Here is a 21,693-nt window from a genome sequence, read left to right as displayed (position 1 = left end):
CTGGCATGTAGCTGAAAGTCATGTGAACCTCCTCATTGCAGGAGGCTGCGGGAGCTCGACGGAGGAGCGGCTGCGTGCCGAGCTCCTGCTGGAGCGGCGCCAGAGCGAGGCCCAGGCCACGGCGTTCGAGGAGGAGAGGCGGACGTGGCAGACGGAGAAGGACAAGGTCATCCGCTACCAGAAGGAGCTGCAGGGCAGCTACGTGGAGATGTACCACCGCAACGAGGCGCTGGAGAGGGAGCTGCACCAGCTGAGGGCGGGCCAGGAGCGAGCGGGTCGGGGGGGTTGTGGAGGGATAGGGGGAGAGGAGGGGGACGGAGTGGCGGGGAGCAGAAGTGGGACGCTGGAGAGAGAAGTGGCGGAGCTGGAGAGCGCGGCAGCCAATGAGCACCCGGAGGAGAGACCCTCCTCTGGTCTGCCCTGGATCGAGAGGATCGAGTCTTCTGAAATTTGAATGTGGACTGATTTGCCATGCAAACTGTCTCCTTCCACCGCTGTCTCTGCGGAAACCCACTTTTGATCAGGAAAAGAAATAACTCATCACTCTTTCTGAATTTAAAAAATAATTATATATAAATATATTCAGTTACATATTAGTTAAAATGTCTTTAATTTGAATAATTTATGACCCACTCAATCTAAAGTTTAAAATTATGACAGAATTAATCAAAATGAGATCATAATACAGAAATATATCGAAACATTGATTTTCCTGTCCATTTTAAGATTTTAAATTTGACTCTTTTTCTTTAATGGGTTTCACCTCAACTTTTCCGACTATCAAAAAAAGGTTCCGAAGGTTCCTGCCACTTCCTGCCACTTTCCGCTCGACGCACCCTCGTCGTTCGTTCCGCCAACTCATACTGCAAAGACCGAAGCGTCTCTTTGCAACCAAGGCACTGTCGTGCCTCACCGAGGACGAGCGGTGTCAGAGGAGCAGCAGCACCGAAACAGGGTCCCGTTCAACAGTAATATTTTCCTCTTTGTAAACTTGTAAAAAATGAGCTGAACTACACCTTGCAGACTGAGGCTGTGCCACTTTGCTGTGGACTGCTGCACGGCCTTGACGGTTACCAAAGGATTCAAAAAGGGATTTAAGGAAGAAAAAAAAAAAAATCAAGGCACCTTCTTCGTTTGTGCAGAAGATCTACAGACGCTCTGGTCTGGAATTCTCATGGGCTGCATGGACCTGGTGCCAATGTACTCAGAACTGTTAATACTACTTAAGAAAAAAAACTACGACGACAACTCTGGACTCTTCCAGCTCCTCTCAGGAGATTTTTTTTTGTATATAAAGCACACTGTTGTCTTCCGATTGTCTTCTGATTGCTATAAAGGTCATCATCAGACGACAGGAACGCCTAAACTTAAACGGGACTGCCCCTGCTTGCTGGAGCAAGTTGTTGCACCCAGCCAGTGACTACAGCTGCATGACGTAGGACTCGCCGTGCTCTCGTCGCTCCGTTTGTACTTTGATACGTGGACGTTCCAGCTCCCACTCGGTCAGCCTCGCGCCATACTGTGATTCAATGTCTACTTACTGGGTTTCAGCCTGTACAGTATAAAATATCTTTGTTTTTTTGCATTCATAATAAACATTTATGAAGTGTTACATGCGCTGCTTGTTTATGTTCCCGGTCGAGACTTTGCCGCGTCACGACTGGACAGAATGTTTAGAGGCGGAAAGGTTGCCGGGTTCACCCGAGTCTTGGCCTCAGAAATGAGCAGCGCGCGCCAATAAAAACCCAGCGACAGCGGCTTTAGGCCAGAGCGCTGCAGGGCTTTGAGGACTAATGAAGCTTTTAGCCTTCAATCCTTATCTCGGTTCCATCCCCCAGCAACCCCCCAGGCTTTGGCAGCCGGGCCTCAAACACCAGAGATGATAACAAGGACTCCCTCTGGAAACCATCAACCCAAAACCTCCAGGGTGGCACAACAGTCTTGGCGCAGGGTCACTTTTTTCTGGGTTTGGTTGGGTAATGGCGGAAGAGAAGAGATGCAGCAGGACGTGGGAAGTGTGAGGCGGCACATGGAAGTCCAGCGCTGCCGTAAACGTAGGAAGGCCGGCTGCGGCTGACTCACCGGGTCCTTACCTCGGCATTTCAACTATTACATAAAACTCTGAGCTGAATATAACCGCCCCGGCTCCGAGCTGGTTAACTGACGTGGGATGCGAGCAGAGTCTCACCTCACACGTTAGCGCTCTGTAGGAGTGATGCAGCTGGGAGCTGAATGCCATCAGTTGGCCTTTCTCCGATTTCATAATAAAATAAAAAAATAAACGTTTGTGTTTGACTGTGGGGGAAATAATCTTCATGGTAAATGTTGCGTTCCTCATCACACCCGTTTCCTGGTCTTTACATGGAGGACTCCAGCCTTGTCGCGACCCAATTTATTGTCCCTCCCAACCTAACAAAAAAAAATCATTAGTCCCCTAGATGACAGCGTGTTTAAACCTGTGTCTGCAGCCTCCTACAATAAAAAAAAAAACTTTTAAGATTCCTGCTAAAACTGATGTTTTGTTGAACTTCAACCAAATGGTTGAGTCAAATGCAAGGTGACCACAAAGTGACATCACAAAGGGCTGTTTTCCTGAAGCCGGTTTCCACACTCTCTCTGAAAAGTGGTGCTAAAATTTGTAGGATTTATTTTGTTGTTGTTGTTGTTGTTGTCAGTTTCAGGGTGCTGATAGGCACATTTTATAGTTACAAAACATTGTACAAGCCATTTCGCACAACATCAGGACTTCTAAGACTGGAAAAAAAAACAGTGATGGTGCCCCCAAGTGGCCAAGAATGAGGTCTTGCAGCCATTTAAACAAGTAAGAGGTGACTTTTTTTTTTAAAAGACCGAAATGCAACCGCACAGTTTGAGCTGATGCGGAGTATAAAGTTTTTTTTTTATTTCCATTTCAGATGCAGGTATATGAAACATGTTAGAGGATATTTACAGTAAGAGTTGCACACAAAGAGGCAGGAAATGCAAACATTCGACAAAATCAAGAACACAGAGCACAGAGCGCTAGCAAGCTATGTGGAGGAACATCTGAGAATCTGAGAAAAGCAATGAATGATTGTCAACCAAAGGAAAAGGAAACAAAAAGTCCACACGTGATGCCTTAAGCCTTGTCCAAATGAAAGCCAGGTTGAATGACGCTAGAGGAACTGCATTTAGTGTTTACGGCTCTGTGAGTGCGTGTGCGCGCGTTATGCTGGTGTTCCACTTTCAGAACAGCTAGTCTCACTTTTGTGTGTGTGTGTGTGTGTGTGTGTGTCATCGGTTAATAGCTTTCCACTCCAGGAACCTGTTAGTATCGACCATCTAAACAAGTTGTATTTGAAGGCCAAGAGTCTTGGACCTTGAGCCAAGTCTATCTTCACACACTGACAAGTTGCATAATATATACAAGCTCCAAAAAACAAAACAAAAAAACCAAACAAACAGTATAACCCTCTATAGTGAAATATGTCATCTCTTGACACTCTGATTGTACACCTTTAATGTTTTAACTGCAAAGTGTGGTCTGACCCTTCACAATGAGCCCTGAGGAAATGTATGGATTTTTAATGCTTATTTATGTCTCCATCTGTAAAATAAAAAGCAGAACCTGCACAGCAGAGGTTATAAATAGTATATATTAAAACAACAGCCACGATGACCACGGGACCTCCCCATCCTACCACAATAAAGCTGAATTATTTTTTTATTTTTTTTTACCAGGGAGCAACTGCGGATCGTACAGGCACCGTCACACTTTACATCTCCACGGTAATGCAAGCTTAGATACACGACGCGCCGCCGAGTGACTCCCCGGAGCGGCTGCGGCGCGGAACCCCCCCCCCCCCCTCAGGTTCTGCGGCGCTGATCATGTGCTTTGCCGTCCAGTTGTTGTACTTCAAACTTGATGCCGGGGCGGCGATGAAAAACGGAAACGAAGCACATTTCACAGTAGTTTATAATCGTGTTTTCAGTTTTGTCCTTAAATACGTACATGGATACGTACTGCGCGTTTCTGCAGTTGGGGGGGGGGGGAGAAATGTTGCTGGTGTGCAGTCAGTAACAAAAACAAAAAAGGAAAATAAAATAAAAAGCTGTTTTTATCATAAAAGTGATCTATGAATTAAATACTACAGCCAACAGTGACTTTCAAGCTACGAGAGGCCTTTATTATGTGATGGGAGGCGTAAAGGGGTCACAATCAAAGAGCTCCGTTGACAACGGGCCTCAAAACTTCCCTTCACCAGAATAGAAGAAACTTTTTTTTTTCCACACAGTTTGTTATTGTTTTGCCTTTCCTTATATAGAATAAATGTTTTGTTACCATCCTGAAATCAGAAACTGCCTATCTATACCAATATATCCATGCTCGTCCTCTTATAATCATTTCACTGCCTCTGTCAAAAAACAAAAAAGAAAAGAAGAGAAGCAGTAACCCAACTCCAACTGTTCGTACAGTCAGAAAAATAGCTATAAAGTAATATATAATTTAAAAAGATAAGCCTAGGACTCTGCAGGCAAACAGGTTTCCGCGACGGATCCTTTTCCAGAGGTGCTTCTTCACTGACACACTCCCCACCCAACTACACACTGCAGTTGGAGCGTCCCCTGCTGGGCTCTGTGTACAACGCAACTTTGGGGTAGGTCAGAAGTGGGCGCGGAGGAGGGTGGGGAAATAGGATGGCCGAGGCTGTCCAGGTGAGCGCTCGGGTAAAACCGTGATGCTTTACAACAACAGGCCGAGGGGGCTGGGACAGAGAAGGAAGGGCCAGGGCAAAACGGTCCTGGGCGCACAGAAGTGAATCCCGGGGAACTTCGTCCTGACTCGTCACGGGGGAGGCGGTGCCGTATCAAAAGTAGATCTGCTTGGCATGTGACGGGTTCTGCTCCAAGGGACAGTATGGACATTTCAACCTGGGGACGGGGAACAGGGTGAGATACGTTTGGTTGGTTTTCAAAGTCCAACGCTTCAGTTTTGACAGCAAGCTGGAGCATTTTTGCAGGAGGCTGTAAACAGATGGCTAAATGTGTTTTCTGCAGATCTTTAGACCTGCGAGTCTGCACCAATGAAATGCAATATAAAAATAAAGATCTGACAATGGGCCTAAAAAGTGGCCTTTGATTTAATTCCCCGTGGATCTGCAAGGCTAAAAATGACTGTCTGACAAAATGTAGCTTCAAACTTCATTGTTCAGTTCAGTTCAGTTTAAAATAGTTCATTTCTACAGTTTAGGGAGTTTATGTAACTTATATCTTAACTTAAAACACCACCAGTTTTTCTACTAAATCTCTGTCCTGTCATCACATCACATCTGGGCCGCATCGTCGACTTACTTCCCAGCGTTTGTCAGTTTGTTGAGGGCATCTCTGGAAATGACGTGGCCGCAGATGAGCTTCATGGGTGGGTTGCTCTCCGAGGTCTGCTGCCTGAGGATGGGGCAGGCGAACACCGAGTGGTACCAGCACTTCTTCCCCAGGTCGATTTCAATCTGCAGTTACAGATGCGGTGCCAGTCAAGTCAAGGCTTTGGAGAAGGACCGACCGTGAAAAGTCGACACGACGCAAGCAGCGAACTCACGGGCAGCTCGTCTTTGTGCGTCCAGACTCCGCTGCACTGTCTCTGTTCTATCACCTGCTTGATGTTCATCAGCACCGGCAATGCCATGCAGCCTGATGCAAAACTTAAGGCAAACGAAACAATGGCAAAATTAGATTTGGGGGAATTTCTCGTCAACGAGTTGGCGATGAATCTTGGCTGAAACAATGCATGACCACATTTTATATAAGCTGTAAAGAACGCGAGAGTTGCTGTTGCTCCAGCTCTTCTTACCTAACGCTGAGTGGGGACTCTACTGAGAGGCCCAGCAGAGCGCAGGCGTCCCTGGTGAAGATGTTGCAGATCTCAGCCCACTGATTCGTCTCCAGCAGGCTGCGGTACGGAGAGTTATCGATGCCGTGGCGCAGGTACACCAGGCTGCCCATCAGGATCTGAATATCTGCACCGGGGGGGGGGGGGACATGCGCAGACATGGGACAACTCTGCAGAACTTTAAATTCCTACAGTAAAGATTTCTTATTAAATGATTAGGAGCTCAAGATTCTTTTTCAATGGAAAACATAAAGCTGAGGATTTTATTCTGTTTCGTCTGAGCCAGAAAACTCGTACCTCTCTGGTGTTGAGAGGCAAAGGGCTGAAAATGCCTGGCATACTGCAGCGCCTCCATTTGGTTAGTGATTCCCCCGCTGAGCAAGCTGATAAAGTACAGACGATGCAACTTGAACTCCAGGCTGCTGTTGAGGTCCAAAAGGCGCTGCCGATTCGTCACGGCCCACCTAAAACAGCGCAGAGGGTGTTAAGCCAAGTGTCTGATACAAATTAAGTCTGCACACGGTTCGCGGTGGGAAGCGAAGACGTACTCTAGTGCAGGCCTGAGGTCCTGCATTCTCAGAGCTTCAAGGATTCTGTTCAATTCCAGAAAAGGCTGTTTCATACTCATGTCAATAACGACACCGGATTCCTGGAAAACAAACAGTCAAACAAAAGTCATTGGGCACTCAATGACCTGCGCCGTCAATCAGAAGACATCAATTCGAAGCCTTATGATTCTAGATTTCAGGAGTCATATTTACGCCTCACCTGACAAAGATCCTCTGCTACACTGAGCATCCCTTGTCTATACAGGTGCTCCACGATCGTCTCGCTCAGGTATTTCTGTCTCTCTGGGGTGTCCCACACTGTCTCTGCCACCACAGCACTGATCTCCGCATCAAAATTCTGCGGGGAATGATCGAAGGTTTAGGCACATGTGTGCTACATGCTAGAAGGACAGTGCTGCGGAGATGGCTTTACCCTGTCGATGGCCTTGCCCACTTTGGACACACTGCCGTGTATGTCCTTATGTCGTGAAGCCAGCATCTGCACCGTTTCTTTGATGTTCTTACAACACTGCGCCATAGTCTGAGAGAGGACTGACAAGTCTGCATCTTGCACTCCTGAGGGAACAAGAAAGGTAGCTTCACTCAAAGTGTCTGTGAACTAGGTAGTTATTCAGACCAAGGACACATTTAAGAAAAAAAATAAATAAATTCCTCTCACCAAAAGCAACAAGCTGTCCTCGGATCTCACAGACGCTGCGAAGGAGCTCGTCTAGCCTCTCCTCAGACTGGTGACCGTACATTACGAAGCGGTGGAGAACTTTCTCCAGTTCCCTCTCGACACACGCACACTGCTCCATGGTTCAAACTGGAACGCTCACACACACGCACACACACAACACCTGGATGTATGAGGGGAAAAAAATAGGACAACTGAAAAATACAGGTCACATGTAGGCAGTTAGATTGATGCTTTTTTTTTCTTTGGAGATTGATTGATTTTACTGAATTTATAAACTCTTCATATTGAAAATGGTAATGCTCCAGATTAAAAAATAAGACAATACAATGTAGTTTTCATTTATCACTTTGCAATACAAAATATGCCTTTCCTAAAAGGCCAAAGACAATGTTGCGCCATCAGAACTTTTCCAATGGCAGAACAGTAGAAGCAAGTATGAAGACAAGCTACAAATAACAGACTATTGTTACAGACTGAGTTTGGAATGAGGACCCCAGAGGACTGTTTCTAATCAATCCTCTCAAATAGTTCAGTCTGACGTCATCATCTGAACAGAAAAAGGCTTTGGTAAACGTCGTATATATTAGTTACGGCATCAACAAACACAGGGAACACTGTTTCCATTTCTATTCTACTTGTAGTGCTGTATACTACTGTACATTTTACAATATGCTTCAAAGCAGCAAGCTGCTAAACTGCTTTTCATTGTTCCTAGAGCAACAGCAATACTGGCCGATTCTACTCCATTCTACAAAGAGCAAGAAACGTGCATGAAGTTTCATATAAAGTTATACTATGAGGTGGAATAAGAAGGCCTTGGAAATATATATAGAATTAATGTAACTGTAGTTAGTTTCAGAAAATGACGTCTGTCTATTAGACACGATGATAGATACTAAAGCGTTTTGTTTGTTTGGGAAAAATACTGAACTTGCTAAATCCTGATTGATGGCTTGCATTGTGGACCAAATCACACTATTAGATCACTTCCTTGACATTTAAAAAAAAAAAAAAAAAAAAAAAAAAAAAAAAAAATTGTACACGCGCAAACGATGCCAACAGGACTGTGATAAAATAAAGCTGATGCCACATTAAAAAGCCCTACGATCAGCACTTGTGCTGGAGTACCACGGCTAACTGCCAGCAAGGTCTTAGCAACACTCGAACCAGGGTCCCCAGTGCACTCAGCGGCCTGGTTTTTACTACTCTTGGTAACCTCTAACGTCTCAAACATCTCGCACGAGAATCGGCTGTGAAGAAATGCTACATAATACGCTCGCTACTTTAGAGGACAGCTGCCTGACTTGATCTATCTACGTACATGTCTGAAAACAAATTGCGGAATGCTGCGGAATACTGTTTTGCTGTAACTACCAGATAGTAGCTGTATACAGAAAATGTCCACCTAGTTACCGCAGCTGGGTTATCGCTCACGAACGTAAACGCAAGAACGGAATGTCAATTTTTGCACTGATATTTAAAAGGTCATAGCGATACGTACATTGTACACCAAGCCCTGACGCGATTTCGCTGATATTCGGCACTCAAATATTCGGCAGTCACAAAGCACAAGTAAACAATTGGTATCGCAATGGCTGGCTAACCAAAATGTTCGTCACTGCTAGCGGCTAGTTGTTGTTTACCAACTGCTACAGCGTGACACGGGCTAAATAATTTCAAAACTGGATGACAACTTCCCAGTCTCGGCCCTAAATATAAGTAGGCTTTCGCCGTGTAACCAAATTCAGGACGTGTTTTTAAAAAAGGCCGACTCACCTCTCTTGCTAATTAGTTAGCAAACATTAGCGTTAGCCACTTCCCTGCTACAGCAACACAACCAGCAGCCGTAATGCGGATCTTCCTGTGTCGCATTCTCCGTTGACGTCAGCTTTCACAATAAAAGTCGTCCCCCCCGCGATATTCACAAAACTCCAATTAGTTAGTACAAAGTTTGATATCATGCAGACTGACGAAGGACTAATCCTTGGCATTCAACGAAGCGAGGAAACGTAGCTGTCATGCTGTGTGGTCACGGTGTCGGCTTAATCAAGAGTCTGCACAAGGTCAAGCTTTGAACTCATGTTTAAAGGCCTTGCAATTCAAAGGAACACATTAGAGAGAGTAGAGAATGTTCTGAGTACCTCAGATTGTTCAGTTTTATAGATGTAAAAAATACTAATTAAAAAATTACACCTACCAATTATCAAAATGTGTGTTGTGTAATGGTGCATTTTTGTTATTGTTGTTGTTGTTGTTGTTGTTGTTGTTGTTGTTGTTTTTTATGACTTACGATGCGAGACTGCAACAAATAAATGTTTGGTATTAAAGAAATTAAAAATCATGAAATACTTATATCAGATACTGGGGTCAAGTTATGGTCGGTCATCCACAGTTTTTGTCCGCTGATCGTTGCTTGAAAGACAAATTGATGTATTCCAGAATCTCCAAACTGTAGATGATAAACGATGGAAAATTCTTCAGACATCTTGTGCTCAGCACAGACTGACTTCTGACTCAGTGCTTGTAATGAACCATAGACTTCCATGCACAAAACTGTCCACTTATTTTCTTTTCCCCCCCAATATAACTTCGAGGATTATGAGCATATAGTCTTCAGATTATCCAGGTCTGCAGCCATGTGTTTATTTTGGTTATTTAGACTTTCATATTGCCACGGTGTGTCTGTCTCCTTTCAAACATGAAATGTCCAACAGAATATTCATTTTAACAGGTTTGCACAGGATTTTGGTTACATACTTTTAAGCTCCTTCATTAAACCATCTCATCATATTGAAATTATATAGTTTAAATTTAAAGCGCACACTGATATTTTGTTTGTAACTGTTGTTTATTCAAATGTATATATTGTATAAACGACAAAGATGTGACTGTCTGGTCAGTTTGGATTTTCATGATGATGACTTTAGGATGACTCCAGAGGAGTAGCCTACTTAGTAGCTGTCAGTCAAGGCGGCAAAACATAGCTAAGATTAGCGATGCGGTCTTTTCAGAGCTTAGCCATGCAAAGTTAATTACATCCTACAAGAGCAGCAAGGTCAGTTCAAAAAAAGCTAAAATCGTAATGTGATCTCGTTCTAATTTTTTTCTCTTCTGTTTACTAGTCCACATATAACTGGTCAGGTGACTGCTTTCTTGTTCGGTATCATCCTGTGCAAATAGAACAGAAATGTTGTTGAAATTAAAACGCTTCGCCGCAATTCACAATGACTGAATGAATCCTAATGTTTAACAGATTAACAATCCTTATCTCATTTAGGCCCCTTGATTGAAGAGAGTATTTTTAGTTACTACAGTTATAGATGCCTTTGTGTCTCATTGTTCTTGCATGCATGTTTTTTTTCTTGTTGCATTGTTGATGGTGACAGTGGGTGCAAACTTTAGAGCAAAGAGAGCCAGTGTGACTAATCTATCAGTGATGTCTACCAAAGCTCCCAATCGCTGAGGTGCTGGGAATTCTTTCCCACTGAGTCTTCATTCCGTCAAATGCGCCACCATGCCCACAGCGGTATCAGCATTTCTGTACACAGTCTGAACACTAACGTAGCGCCGTTTTAACAAACAAGAATTCACATACAATCCAGCAAAATGTTTATGTTCATTAAATGTATTTATACATTTGTATTATCCATCTTTAATACCTGATATAAGAGTTTAGCCTTTTGAATATAGTAATAATTAGAAAAGTATTCATTGACAAATAGGTTTGTGCATTCAAGGAATTTGTCTCTTTTGGCATATTAACATTGACAATTCAAAGACTCACAAAGAACAGTGAAGAACAAGTACTGGAAGTTAAAAATATATAATAAAAATAAAATAGCCTGAGGTGGAAAATAGAAAAAATGTGCAATGGCATGTAAGTGAGTAAGTGAGATGGATGTGTAAAAATATACATAAGAAAGAAATAATGTTATGATGAAACTCTTGTCATGGCCCTATTGCACTTAGATAAGGTCAAGATTTTGGTTTTGGCTAACCTCACAAGTAAAGCTTAAATTTATATTAAAGTGGCTACTTCAAAATCAAAAGTGAGTTTGCTATTCAGCCCTCAAGCAGTGTGTCATTCATTTAATATAACTGTCCCACCCTCATACAGTTGTCAGACAGGACCGCAGACATTTTCCGTTGGCCAGCTCTGAATGAGCAGAATGGTTGAGAACGAATGTAATCTGAGGAATTAGGTTAGGGACAGTGTGCTTATCTGAGCCGTTGCCATTAGACCTGCCCAGACAGTTTTAATGTGGCTCAGTTGTGATAGTGACACTATCCAACTGAAAGTACATTGTCTTTTTTGTTTGCGTGGGCTGAGAAAATAAGCCCATTCCAAGTCTGCCTTTGGCTGCATGTAGTCCTGGAAAATTGAAGTTTGTAGACCTAACGTGACTTGAAACATGTGAGAACACCAAAACTGGTCTTATGCAAGTGTTTGTCACTACATGCAGCACACCGGAGTCCTGCATGTGACCTGTCAAAGTTGGGTGGTCTATGTCAACCTCTGACCTGCTGTTAGGTCTTAGCATTTACACAGACTGTTCGTAGACATGCATGCAATTCACATACCTTCCATGTTATGTACAACCTCGTATCTCACATTTAAGTGGACAGTGTGTGGTCTATACTCATGAGAGGCCACGTTTCTCTTATCTTACCTTGCTAGTGTGCCTAGGCAAACAGCTAAATCTATGGCTTCTGGCTGCGATAATATGGGTCTATATATAGAAGAGCCCTGTGACTGAGCTTGCTGTAAGTGTCAGATTCCAAGCACACTCAACCGTCCTGGCTGGATCAGCACCTGCTGCTAACTATAAACCCACCCCAGGCCCCAGCGCAAGACCCTTAGCCCAACCTCCCAGGGAAAACCATCGTCCAACCAAACCCCAAGCCCAGTGGAGAAAAAAGATCCCGCATAGACTCAGTAAGCAATTTCACTGTGGCCAGCTTAAATGGGAGGGGCTGAAATAGAGATGGGAGTTCTGGTGGATGTGATAGGTATGAGTGAGCTGCCCCTTTTTGCTTTTTCTATACGGGTTTGATACATGGCAGTGGCTTTTTCTGACGATATTGAGCCATAATGGTTCTGCCACCCTGAGCTGTGTGGAGCTGTTTTGTCAAAGATTCAGCTGTGGATTTTGACGGTGCGTCGGATACTGGGCTGTCACTGCAGAAGAACTCAATGCCCTTTGGAGAGCTTTATCTTTGGCTAAAGGTACGATCTCTCTCATTTAATCGAACTTGTCATTTAAAGAGATCCAGTTTTTGTCACTAGTCATTCAAATAGGAAATAGGGAAAGTTCAAATACAGGGTATGGGCAAGATGGTGTTGATCTATATAGTGATGAGCGTTTGCAAGTCCAAGTAAATTTATTTTGTATGCATATATAGGTATATCAGTTGATTTCTAGACAAGTATCCACCAATGAATGCATGTATACTACCTTATGGAGATTTGATGTTGCTTCACTGCTTTTAAAGGCACTCTGACAAAATTCTATTTTGGTTCTGGCATTTATTTTTGTACAGCATCTCAAAGCTGTTATAGCTTAGATGCCAAATATGTATGTCATCAGGATAAATAAGAGATAACAGAAACCGTGTCCAATTATTTTTCTTCTTGATTTGCTGTTTCCTCAGTGTGAAATTATTATTTTTGGTGACACATACACAAAGTTACACATCGCCCAGGTGACCATTTCTCATTTTCAGTCCAGAATCAGAGCCCACAGCCTTGAGGAGCCAACTGGGCTGGCCACGGGGACAATTTGGAGCTAGTGAACGAGCAATGGAAAGCTGGACTCTACAAGGGGACAGCTACTCCTTCCTGCGCAGTGCGCCCCGCAACGTGTCCCTGTGTCATCGTGACGGCACACCTAATCACGTCGAAATTTTTGACATCATCAACGTAACCAGCCAGCGTAGTGCCATTTCTGAGACTACCTGCCTCTGTGACATTTTTGGAGACGACTGTGAGTCACCGTCCCTCCCCAGCTCTCCTGCTGCGGAGCCATTTGTCCCTTCTCAGACGGTGGTGGATGGGACAGCTGCTGCATCACCCCTGGTGGATGATCTAAACGACTCGTCTGGCTCTTACCACAGTGCACAGGCCTTCAGTGAAGGAGAGGAGGGCTTTGAGGATTCAAGAGAGAGGCTTTACAGCCCACAATTACAAAACGAGTTATCAGAGGGCATACAACCTGGAGAGAGTTGTAGCTTTGGGCATTCAGAATTTACAGAGAAGAGTAGCTTGAATATAGAACCAAGAAGCAAATCGCAGGTTGTTCAGCCGAGTACGGCTAGCCTGGAGGACCCTGAGACTGCAGAGATAACCCCGTCTTCTGGATATAACGCTTCTGCTTCCTTGAGTCCAGAGGAAAGATTGTCATCCTTGTCTTCTTACTCACTTGAAAAAGGATGTTCACCAATAGTGACTAATTCTGAACCAGATGACACTACTACTACTACTACTACAACAACTAGTACTACAACATCAGAAGATAGACACAGCAGCCCACTGCAGCACTCTAAAACTCCAAGTCCCTCTCCAGATTCTGTGGACCGTCTTAGCTCACCCTGTGTTCAAACAGAAAACCTGAAGTCTGCAGCTGAGCTGAGGATAGCACAAGGCTCACCAGAGCCAAGGAGCAGCTACTTTAATCAACACGGTGGTCCTTCACCTGTGCTCACATCTGACAGTAATTCTCCACATTTCACAGAATCGGCATCAGACGCTGAACCAATTCATTCTTCTCCGTTGCCTTTACCCAGTGGCACAGAGTTATTTTGCCAATCCAGAGAAACACCAGTCTCTCCAGAGTTGATAAATAGGTCTTACACTCCTGATACTCAGGCATCATCTCCCTTTCCGGAGCTAAGGAGGATCTCCCTACCTGATCTCTTTAGTAGATGCTCCACACCTGATATTGAAGACGGTTCCGACAGTTCTAAACAGATATCCAATCTGTCCACTACAGAGAGAGGCACAGCTACTCCTGAAAGCCAAGGTGCACGGTTGTCAGCCGAGCCTGCCAGCACCAGTTCTACCCCTGCCCCGCGGTACACACCTCCCTCACCCGTGGTTTCAATAGCACAATCGCCTGAGCTTGTGGAAAGCAGTATCTCATCTCAACTAAGTCCTATTGCTCCATCACCTGGCCTGCTCGGTGCTGCCTCCCCAGCTAGACTTGAAACAAGATCTCCCTCTCCTGGCGTATCACATAAACTAAGACTCAGTCCCTCACCCTCTGAAATCAGCTCTCACGTGTCGTCACCAGCAGTAAGTCATAGTTTATCTCCATCACCTGGAGTTTTAAGCAACTGCTCACCTACAGAGCAAAGATTTACTTCGCCTTCACCTGAAATCCGGATTACTGCATCTTCACCCGATCTCACTAGAAAAGAAGATTCTGTTATCGTGCATACGCCATCAGCCTCTCCTTTCTTAGAGCCACACTCGGCCTCAGAAAGAAGTCATACTTCTTCACCTCATATCACAGGGATTTTTTACTCTGTTGTTCAGCCAGAGGAAAGGATTAGTCCCCCTTTTCCTGAACTTTCTCATTTCTCTACGACAGAGCCTGAGAGGACACTGGTGTCTCCTGAGTCAGGGAGTCCTACTCCATCTTGTGGCAGCCCAGCTCTTTCTGATTGCAAGCCACAAGAATTCCCTCCAATATTGGGTGCCATAGACTCTGATGCGCAGCCTGAAATAACACATCAAGACAGGTACCAACCATCATCCCCTCAGCAACATTATATTCAGTCACCTGAGCAACTATATCCAACCGCTTCAGGTTATTACACTGATAATCCATTACAACGAAGTCAAGCACCATCTCCAGTTGCCCAATACCCTAAACAGAGCTGTAATCAGCAGTCGCCGACAGACTTTTCCGCAGAACTCAAACCTGAAATCCTCAACTCTCAACCCCCAGAGTTTAATTCCCTGAAAACTGTTCCTGAGGTTGCTTCAGCCGGCATTAGCAAAACACAGTCCCCAATAGATTTGGCTACAAAGAGTGTGTCCTCATCATTTAATTTAGACAAAAGTGACATATCACTGTTCCCTGAAATCAAAAGCAGGTCACCAGTGGTAGCAGCTCCTTCACCTGTGTCAACTTCATCTTGTATAGCTGTGGAAAGAGTACAAAGTTTATTGGAACAACAAATTATAGAGAGTGAAGTAACGTCACAAGAGACAGACCCCAAAGATAACTCAATCATAGCTGCCTTATCTGAAGAGAAACAAGTCATTTACCCTACTTTAGACAACAAAAATAATTTTCCCATTAAGATCAAGTCTGTGTCCCCTAATCTAGTGTATAAGGAAAATAGTTCTAACCCTAACCTTCACAGAGTTACATCCAAACCACTTGAAGACAGTTTGGAAAATCAATATCATCAAACTTCAGAAAACAGTAGTTCTTTAAAGTCAGTGAAAGCTCCAGAACACGAAAGAAGAAATCCACAAACAAACATTAAATGCAAAAACAGTGAGAAGCTCACTGAGGACATGGCCCACTACGTTAAGAGACGACGTACACCTTCTCCTCCAATCACCAGGTTTACACCTGTGCACATCATAGCACCTGAGAAACCATATAGACAGTGGCAGCAGAGCAGCCGGACCCCCTCTAAGGTTGTAGCATCCTCAGCAAGTGGTAATTTAAAGAAAGCGGTGACAAATAGGGAAAGCCCCAATGTCTCCCCTGTTGACAATAATAGCCAGGACCACTGGGTCAAGCATGGAATGCAATTTGAAACAGAGAGGGAGATGCAGTTGGAAGTGGATAGAGAGACGGGCAGAGAGAGGCTAATGGACACGGAGATGGAGAGAGAGAGGCAGAGGGAGGAGCAACTTCTCGAAAAGGGGAAGGGTTGGCAGGAGGAAGCCAGTTACAGAGGGGAACAGGTTGAGCTGTCATTCAGTGCCAGGAATAGAAAAGCGCCTGCAAGTCACAGAGCAGCTCGTACAAGCAGAGAGCCCTACCAGGCACTACCAACAGTGCATTCCTATTCAGAGAGCTTACTTGACACCAAACAGCAACAGCAACAACAGACTCTTCTTAGACTTCCATCCCAACAAGAAACCAAGGGTGTCGCTTCTGGCAGACGGCTTCAGCCTCCTGCACTCCAGAACAGGAAAAGTGTAGCTGGACGCGTGGCTGCAAACCGGCATTGTCAGAGTTCCAGCTCCAGCATGGGAAGCGAGTTTGATGATGCAGACAATGAGGTCAAGTGGTTCTCAGACTTGGCCTTCCGCAGCCTGTCAAGCCCAGAGGTAGATTACCTTGATATGTATAACTCCAGCCATCGCTCATCAACCAACATTTCTCAACAATCTACCCAGGAGAGCCCAGCTGGTATCGGTGCTGCCTGGCTGGCTTATGCTGACTTCAAGGGTTCTGCACCAAAGCTGGACAGTGATGGACAATCTGCAAAATTCTCAGATGGTCTGGACCCATCTCAGCGCTTTGAGCTGGGCAGCTTTGAGTGTATAGATGTGGCCATGGAAAGAGATGACTCGAGGAAGGTGAGAAGAGGAGTGCCAAAAAGGCAGATCCAGCTGAAGAGGAAGGACAACACTGATGAAGAGCAGGATGCAAACAGTCCAAGAGGAATAACTATGGAAAGCATCTCTGTGAGTCCCCCCAGAGAGACTCTTTTAAGACAACACAGTACTCCTGCAGCAATGCAAGAGTGCCTGTCTGCAGATTGTGGTGCTGAGCTTGATCAACATGTTGAAAGAAAATCTAAACTTCAGAAATCTGCATCACTGGATGAATCGTTCAGCAAAAACAAGATGGCCACATGTCTTATTAAGAATGTGTTGTTCAAGAAGATGCAAAGTGTAGACAAACAAGCTGAAGATCAGGCAGAGGATGTCAGCCCTGCTTTTGAAGAAAATAGCCTGGACAATTCAGCAGCATCAGATGGAGAATACTCAAAGCCTGACACAAATAACTTGAGCTCTAGCCTTCAGTCAGATACTAGTTCTTTATCTGATGGTCTTTTCAGGAGAGCCGACTCAAACCGCAAGGATGACGCCAAGCCACCAAAAAGCTCTGGAGGAAGATGGAGTAACAGGCCAAGTTCATCAAACAGCAGCAGAAGTGTAAATTTTTCACAGACTGACAGTGAAGAAAGTGATTTTCTGAGCAAAGACCCAAACACATTGCGATCTGAAAGAAGATCAGAACTGAAACTGCCGCTTGACACCAAAGAGTCAAGAAGTGGAATGATCCAAGCAGATGACAGGAAGACATGGGACAGACGGGAGAGTAGTGACACTGCAAATACCACTGCCAGGACGTCAGAAGCTATGACTGCAGCCAGCAGCGGTCAGACTGCAGTGACAAATAGAGTCCAGGAATGTGACAACACAGAGGGCAATAAACAAGTGTTGCAAGGTGACAAGAGTTCCCATGCATCAAAGACAGAGGAGATTCCACCAAAAGCCACTGATAAAAGGAAAACTGCAATCAATGTCTGTCTTTCACCTGAGGCAGAAAACAAAAATCTGGTGTCCTCTCCAGACACAGTTTATAGCGACACTGAAAGAGGGGGAGACACTGCTACAGATGACAAAACAAATGAAGAGACAAATGGAAATAATCAATGTAAGGCGCCTATTCACAAAGTTAGAGATGTGAGGCGACTTGTAAAAAATACGTATAATCTAACCTTCAAGGCATCCAGGGCTGAAATGCCATCGAATGCGGACAAAAAAATGACGGATAAAGTTGATGAAGATGCAAGAGTGGAGTTTTTGACACATCCGGATAACAAAATCAAGAAAGAGATGAGGAGAGAGGAGAATGAAGAAAAGATTGAGGCAGAGAAAATTGTAAAACAGAAAGAAGAGACAAAGGACTCCATGCTGCTTAGATCATCTCCATCGTTTCAGACCAAAGGAAATCTTCCGTCACACCCACAGCCAATGCAAATAGAGTACAAGGCTGTTTGCTGGAAAGAGGACAAAAATAAAACACCCTGCAGCACAAAGGCCTCAGAAAAACAAGGTGACAAACCTCAGACCTCTTCAAAGCATTGCACAGAGGTAAACAAAGATTCACTAAAGTCCTCCGCGGCAAACAAGCAGATTTATGCAGCAGCAGCACCACAAGACGGAACAAATGCCAAGTCATGTCAACGCGATGGACAAATGACAACGAGGGCATGCGAGCAGATGGTTGAAATACAGAAAGTTGTAAACAGTGAGGACAAACCTGTGGCTGTTAAAACAGAACGAAAACCTCCAATGCTCGGAAGCCTCCCCAAACAGCCTAGCAAGGAACGGGAGGTGTCCACTGCAGTCGTGTTAATTAGGGATGGATCCAGCAAAATTAAAACCTCTGTATCTGCTGCACAGGAGAAACCTCAGAATCTGCAACAAAACTTGGCTGTTTCACATTTGCCTGGGTCCGCAGTTCCATGTAGTGGTGGTCACTCCGTTTCAATGTTGATAAAGGAGAAAGGTTACCAGGCAGACATCGGTTCAGTGATGGGTGACAACCAAAACACAGGTGGAGCAAAAAAGGTTGCTTGTAAGCATGTAAACAGCCTGGAGATTCCCCTTCAGACTACCGCATCCTCAGATGTGGGTCGCAGTCAGCCTGACAAAGAGAGGACATTCCCCGCTTCGTCAAATGTATCCAAACCCGTGGCAGTTGCGAACAACGCTTTCTCAGCTGCAAAGGCCAGCAAAGACATGGAAATGAAGAGTAACCCTGCTGTAAGAGAAAGAGGAAAACTAAAAAGCTCCTTGTTGAGCAGTACACAGGAGCAAACACCACCCATTTGGAAACAAAAGGAGCTCAATGATTTTGAAGCTGTGAAAAGACAAGATCCAACTTTTCCGCCAAGGTCTCCTGCAATGAGGAGGTTCAGACCACAGCCAATCGAGGTAAAATCAGTGTCCAAGGAAGTACAGAAACAGGATGCATCATCTATTTCCAAGGCAAGCAACAGGGCTCAGACCATTGAAGTCAAATCTGTGGTAAAAAATTCTCTGAAGCCTGTTGTGCCTCCAAAGCCAAGCTGTAAATTTAAACCTGCAGATTTAGGAGCGACGCCGAACGAAGGGCAGAGGCCATCCGCAGCCTCGTCAACACTGAGACTGCAGGGTGAGGACAAGCCTCAGACAATTGTGGTGTCCTCGCCAACAATCTATAGAAAGATACCCAGTGATTCAACATCAGCATCAAACTATACAAGAAAGCTATCTGTATCTGCAGTATCAAGCCTTAAAGCTCCACCATGTGCAGCAGCAGAGCCTGCCATCACTGCCCTCTCAAATCAGCCTAAAGCACCATCAGAGGTGGAGACTTTGATTGACAGAGGTCAGTTGCAGGAACCAGCAGCTCCATCCTGTAGCTCTAACCATACACAGAAGCCTATGACCATTGCTAAAACTACAACATCATCCACTGGACCAACTTTGACCTCAGCTTCAGGTTCAACTTCTGTCCAAGAAACAAACGTCGCCCCTGGATCCATACCATCTCAAGTCAGCCAGCTCAGCCAGCCACCTGTTCTGGATCCAAAATATGAAAGACAGTATGCCAGGATGGCCCGTCCGAATGAACAATCCATTCCGGCACCATTTAATACTGGAAAACCCGCTGCTCCCTCCACAGCACAAATTTCAGGGTATAGCCATCCACCCTACCACAGGTCATTCTCTGGTGAGCGCAGTCAAAGAATGAATCACCTGCATTTTTACACCTCAGATGACCCTCCAAGCTACGACGAAAGAGAAAGTTTCAGCCCTCTCATGCCAGATCTTACACCCAGACGGTCAAATCGCTATCAACCGTCCTCCCATCCCCCTCTTCCTTCCTGCTCCTGTACAGCCGGATTCCCATCTCACTCTGGTCCTACCCCTCCTCGGCATCACCACAGCCCTCATAACCTCACACCCCCTGCTCCTTCACACTCCCCAGGCCAAGCAATGCCATACCCACTGTCTCAGCCCTTAGTGCAACCCCACCGGTGCAGATCCGACCCTCAGCAGATGAGCTACCAGCCCAGCTCTCCTAAAACCAATCCTGTTGGTTCAAGCCAGCCATCAGCCAATTATCAACCCATTCACCAGGCTCCTCCCTGCCCTCCCCATTCCTCACTTGTGCAGACGTGCTCTGCTGAGCGCCCTTTGCAGCCTGCTCAGCATCTTGACTCTCGACGACCCCCTGTCCGCCAGTCGCCTCAGCCACCTGGCATGACTGGGGCTTCATATTGTGACCCTGGCCACAGCTACTCCCCAGGCCTTCCTCCAATGGATCCACAGTATCTGTGTGGCCCTCAAAGCCTGGGAGCATCCTATGGTTCTGAATACGGTGGTGACGGCTCCAGTTTGTACTCGGAAAGCAACTATGGACAGGCACCTCGCAGAGTACTTCTGGATCCTGAGACGGGGAAGTACTTCTATATTGAAGTGCCTGTGCAGCCTCTGAGAAAAATGTTGTTTGACCCAGAGACAGGCCAGTATGTCGAGGTGCTCATCCCACATCAGTCGGTGTCCCATTCTGGGCTGTATCCTCCCACAGCAGCACCCTACCCGCCTCTCCACAACCCAAATGTATATGGCCCTCCCCAACAGTACATGCCCTATGCTGCTCCTGCTCCTCCACCACCACACCCTCCACCTCCAGCTCATCCACATGCACAGCCCCAGCCACCCAGATACCCCGAGGCCTCTGCACCAGCAACAATGCATCAAAGTGGCAGCTACAGGAATACCTCTGGTCAGGCATCCAAGCCAGATACACAGAGCCATCCAGCAATGGACCAGAGTTACCTTGAGAGCATGTACTATGTTCCCACAGGGATGACTGCCAGCCCCAATCCCACCCCGCCAGACTATTACCACAAACATCCACCCAGTCTGCCCCCAACAGGCGGGAAGAGATCTTGAAATAGAGGGTCAGGGGCGTCTTACTGGAGCCCGTCTGGCTTTAAATACATAGTATATAAAAGGGGTGTCTAATGTTAGCCTGTAATGTTATTTGGCTTTTGACATTGCATCTGAGGATAAGGGTTCCTCAGTTGTTTATTTGCTGCTGCTTTTTTGTGCCAGGATTGCGTTAACTGAATCATATGTAAAACAACTCAGTTTTGAAAGCATGAAAGGAAAATCTGTGTAAGTGCAGTTCTTTGTTTGTTTGTTTTTTCATCTGAAATGATCTCAAAAAATGTATTGTGTTTTTGCATCAAGGTAAAAAAAAAAAAAAAAAAAACTTAAAAGAAGTCAGCAAACTTTTACAATGTGAAGTGGTTAGTTGACTGACAGAATTACCTTTATACTTTGACAATAAAAATCTCTAAAAACTTGACAAAAGCATTTAAAAGATATGTATTTATTTCTTTGACATTTGACAGGTTTGTTTGTGCTCATTATGTCTGCAACAGCAACAGCAATAAAAGTTTGCCACAAATGAATTGCAGTTGAATTGATTGGCCTCTTCTATATTTAACGATTTACACATTTAATTCGCTTTTTATCATTGAAAGTAAAGAGCTAAATTGTTGTTATGAAACTTTCAAGCTAATGTGTCAAAAATGCA

The 21,693-nt window shown here is 45.0% G+C and overlaps 3 protein-coding genes across 8 annotated transcripts in view; 2 read left to right on the top strand and 1 right to left on the bottom strand.

Moving 5' to 3' along the window:
* n4bp3 (NEDD4 binding protein 3) overlaps nucleotides 1-21,693 on the top strand; it is a 61,370-nt gene that overhangs the window by 23,956 nt on the left and 15,721 nt on the right. For 3 of the 4 annotated variants that reach the window (XM_076041579.1, XM_076041581.1, XM_076041580.1), the window contains exon 10: nucleotides 42-1,612. In XM_076041579.1, the coding sequence (XP_075897694.1) occupies nucleotides 42-454 (413 nt within the window). In that variant the 3' untranslated portion in view covers nucleotides 455-1,612. Of the gene's footprint in view, nucleotides 1-41; nucleotides 1,613-21,693 lie in introns of those variants that run through there. The other variant, XR_012928616.1, reaches the window with a different exon arrangement.
* rmnd5b (required for meiotic nuclear division 5 homolog B) lies at nucleotides 2,881-9,135 on the bottom strand. Of its 3 annotated transcripts, none has more exons than XM_076041583.1 (10): nucleotides 8,891-9,135; nucleotides 7,094-7,305; nucleotides 6,848-6,990; nucleotides 6,635-6,772; nucleotides 6,415-6,515; nucleotides 6,164-6,330; nucleotides 5,828-5,993; nucleotides 5,576-5,678; nucleotides 5,332-5,486; nucleotides 2,881-4,911 (listed from the first exon to the last, which is right to left on the bottom strand). In XM_076041583.1, the coding sequence occupies exons 2-10, from the start codon at nucleotides 7,230-7,232 to the stop codon at nucleotides 4,848-4,850; spliced, it is 1,176 nt and encodes a 391-aa protein (XP_075897698.1). In that variant the 5' UTR covers nucleotides 7,233-7,305; nucleotides 8,891-9,135; the 3' UTR covers nucleotides 2,881-4,847. The 3 variants fall into 3 exon arrangements, with proteins under 3 accessions (XP_075897698.1, XP_075897697.1, XP_075897699.1); XM_076041582.1 differs by having other exon boundaries at nucleotides 7,094-7,274; XM_076041584.1 differs by lacking the exon at nucleotides 8,891-9,135 and adding an exon at nucleotides 8,616-8,822 and having other exon boundaries at nucleotides 7,094-7,274.
* LOC142898586 (uncharacterized) lies at nucleotides 11,523-21,566 on the top strand. Its single transcript, XM_076041578.1, has 2 exons — nucleotides 11,523-12,341; nucleotides 12,839-21,566. Exon 2 carries the CDS (start codon nucleotides 12,915-12,917, stop codon nucleotides 21,042-21,044), a length of 8,130 nt encoding a protein of 2,709 aa, XP_075897693.1. The 5' UTR covers nucleotides 11,523-12,341; nucleotides 12,839-12,914; the 3' UTR covers nucleotides 21,045-21,566.

This window comes from Nelusetta ayraudi, unplaced genomic scaffold, assembly GCF_046127955.1.
Source record: "Nelusetta ayraudi isolate G7.1 ecotype Tasmania unplaced genomic scaffold, CSIRO-AGI_Nayr_v1 ptg000068l, whole genome shotgun sequence".
Taxonomy (NCBI): domain Eukaryota; kingdom Metazoa; phylum Chordata; class Actinopteri; order Tetraodontiformes; family Monacanthidae; genus Nelusetta; species Nelusetta ayraudi.
This window is presented reverse-complemented; position numbering and strand designations above follow the sequence as displayed.

What these genes read in the sequence shown, in the direction of transcription:
- LOC142898586 (XM_076041578.1), top strand. Translation starts at nt 12,915, where the DNA reads ATGGAAAGCTGGACTCTACAAGGGGACAGCTACTCCTTCCTGCGCAGT.
- rmnd5b (XM_076041583.1), bottom strand. Translation starts at nt 7,232, where the DNA reads ATGGAGCAGTGTGCGTGTGTCGAGAGGGAACTGGAGAAAGTTCTCCAC. An exon ending in AGGACAGCTTGTTGCTTTTG is followed by an intron (nt 6,991 to 7,093) that starts GTGAGAGGAATT and finishes TTGTTCCCTCAG; the next exon opens with GAGTGCAAGATGCAGACTTG. An exon ending in TAGCAGAGGATCTTTGTCAG is followed by an intron (nt 6,516 to 6,634) that starts GTGAGGCGTAAA and finishes TTTGTTTTCCAG; the next exon opens with GAATCCGGTGTCGTTATTGA.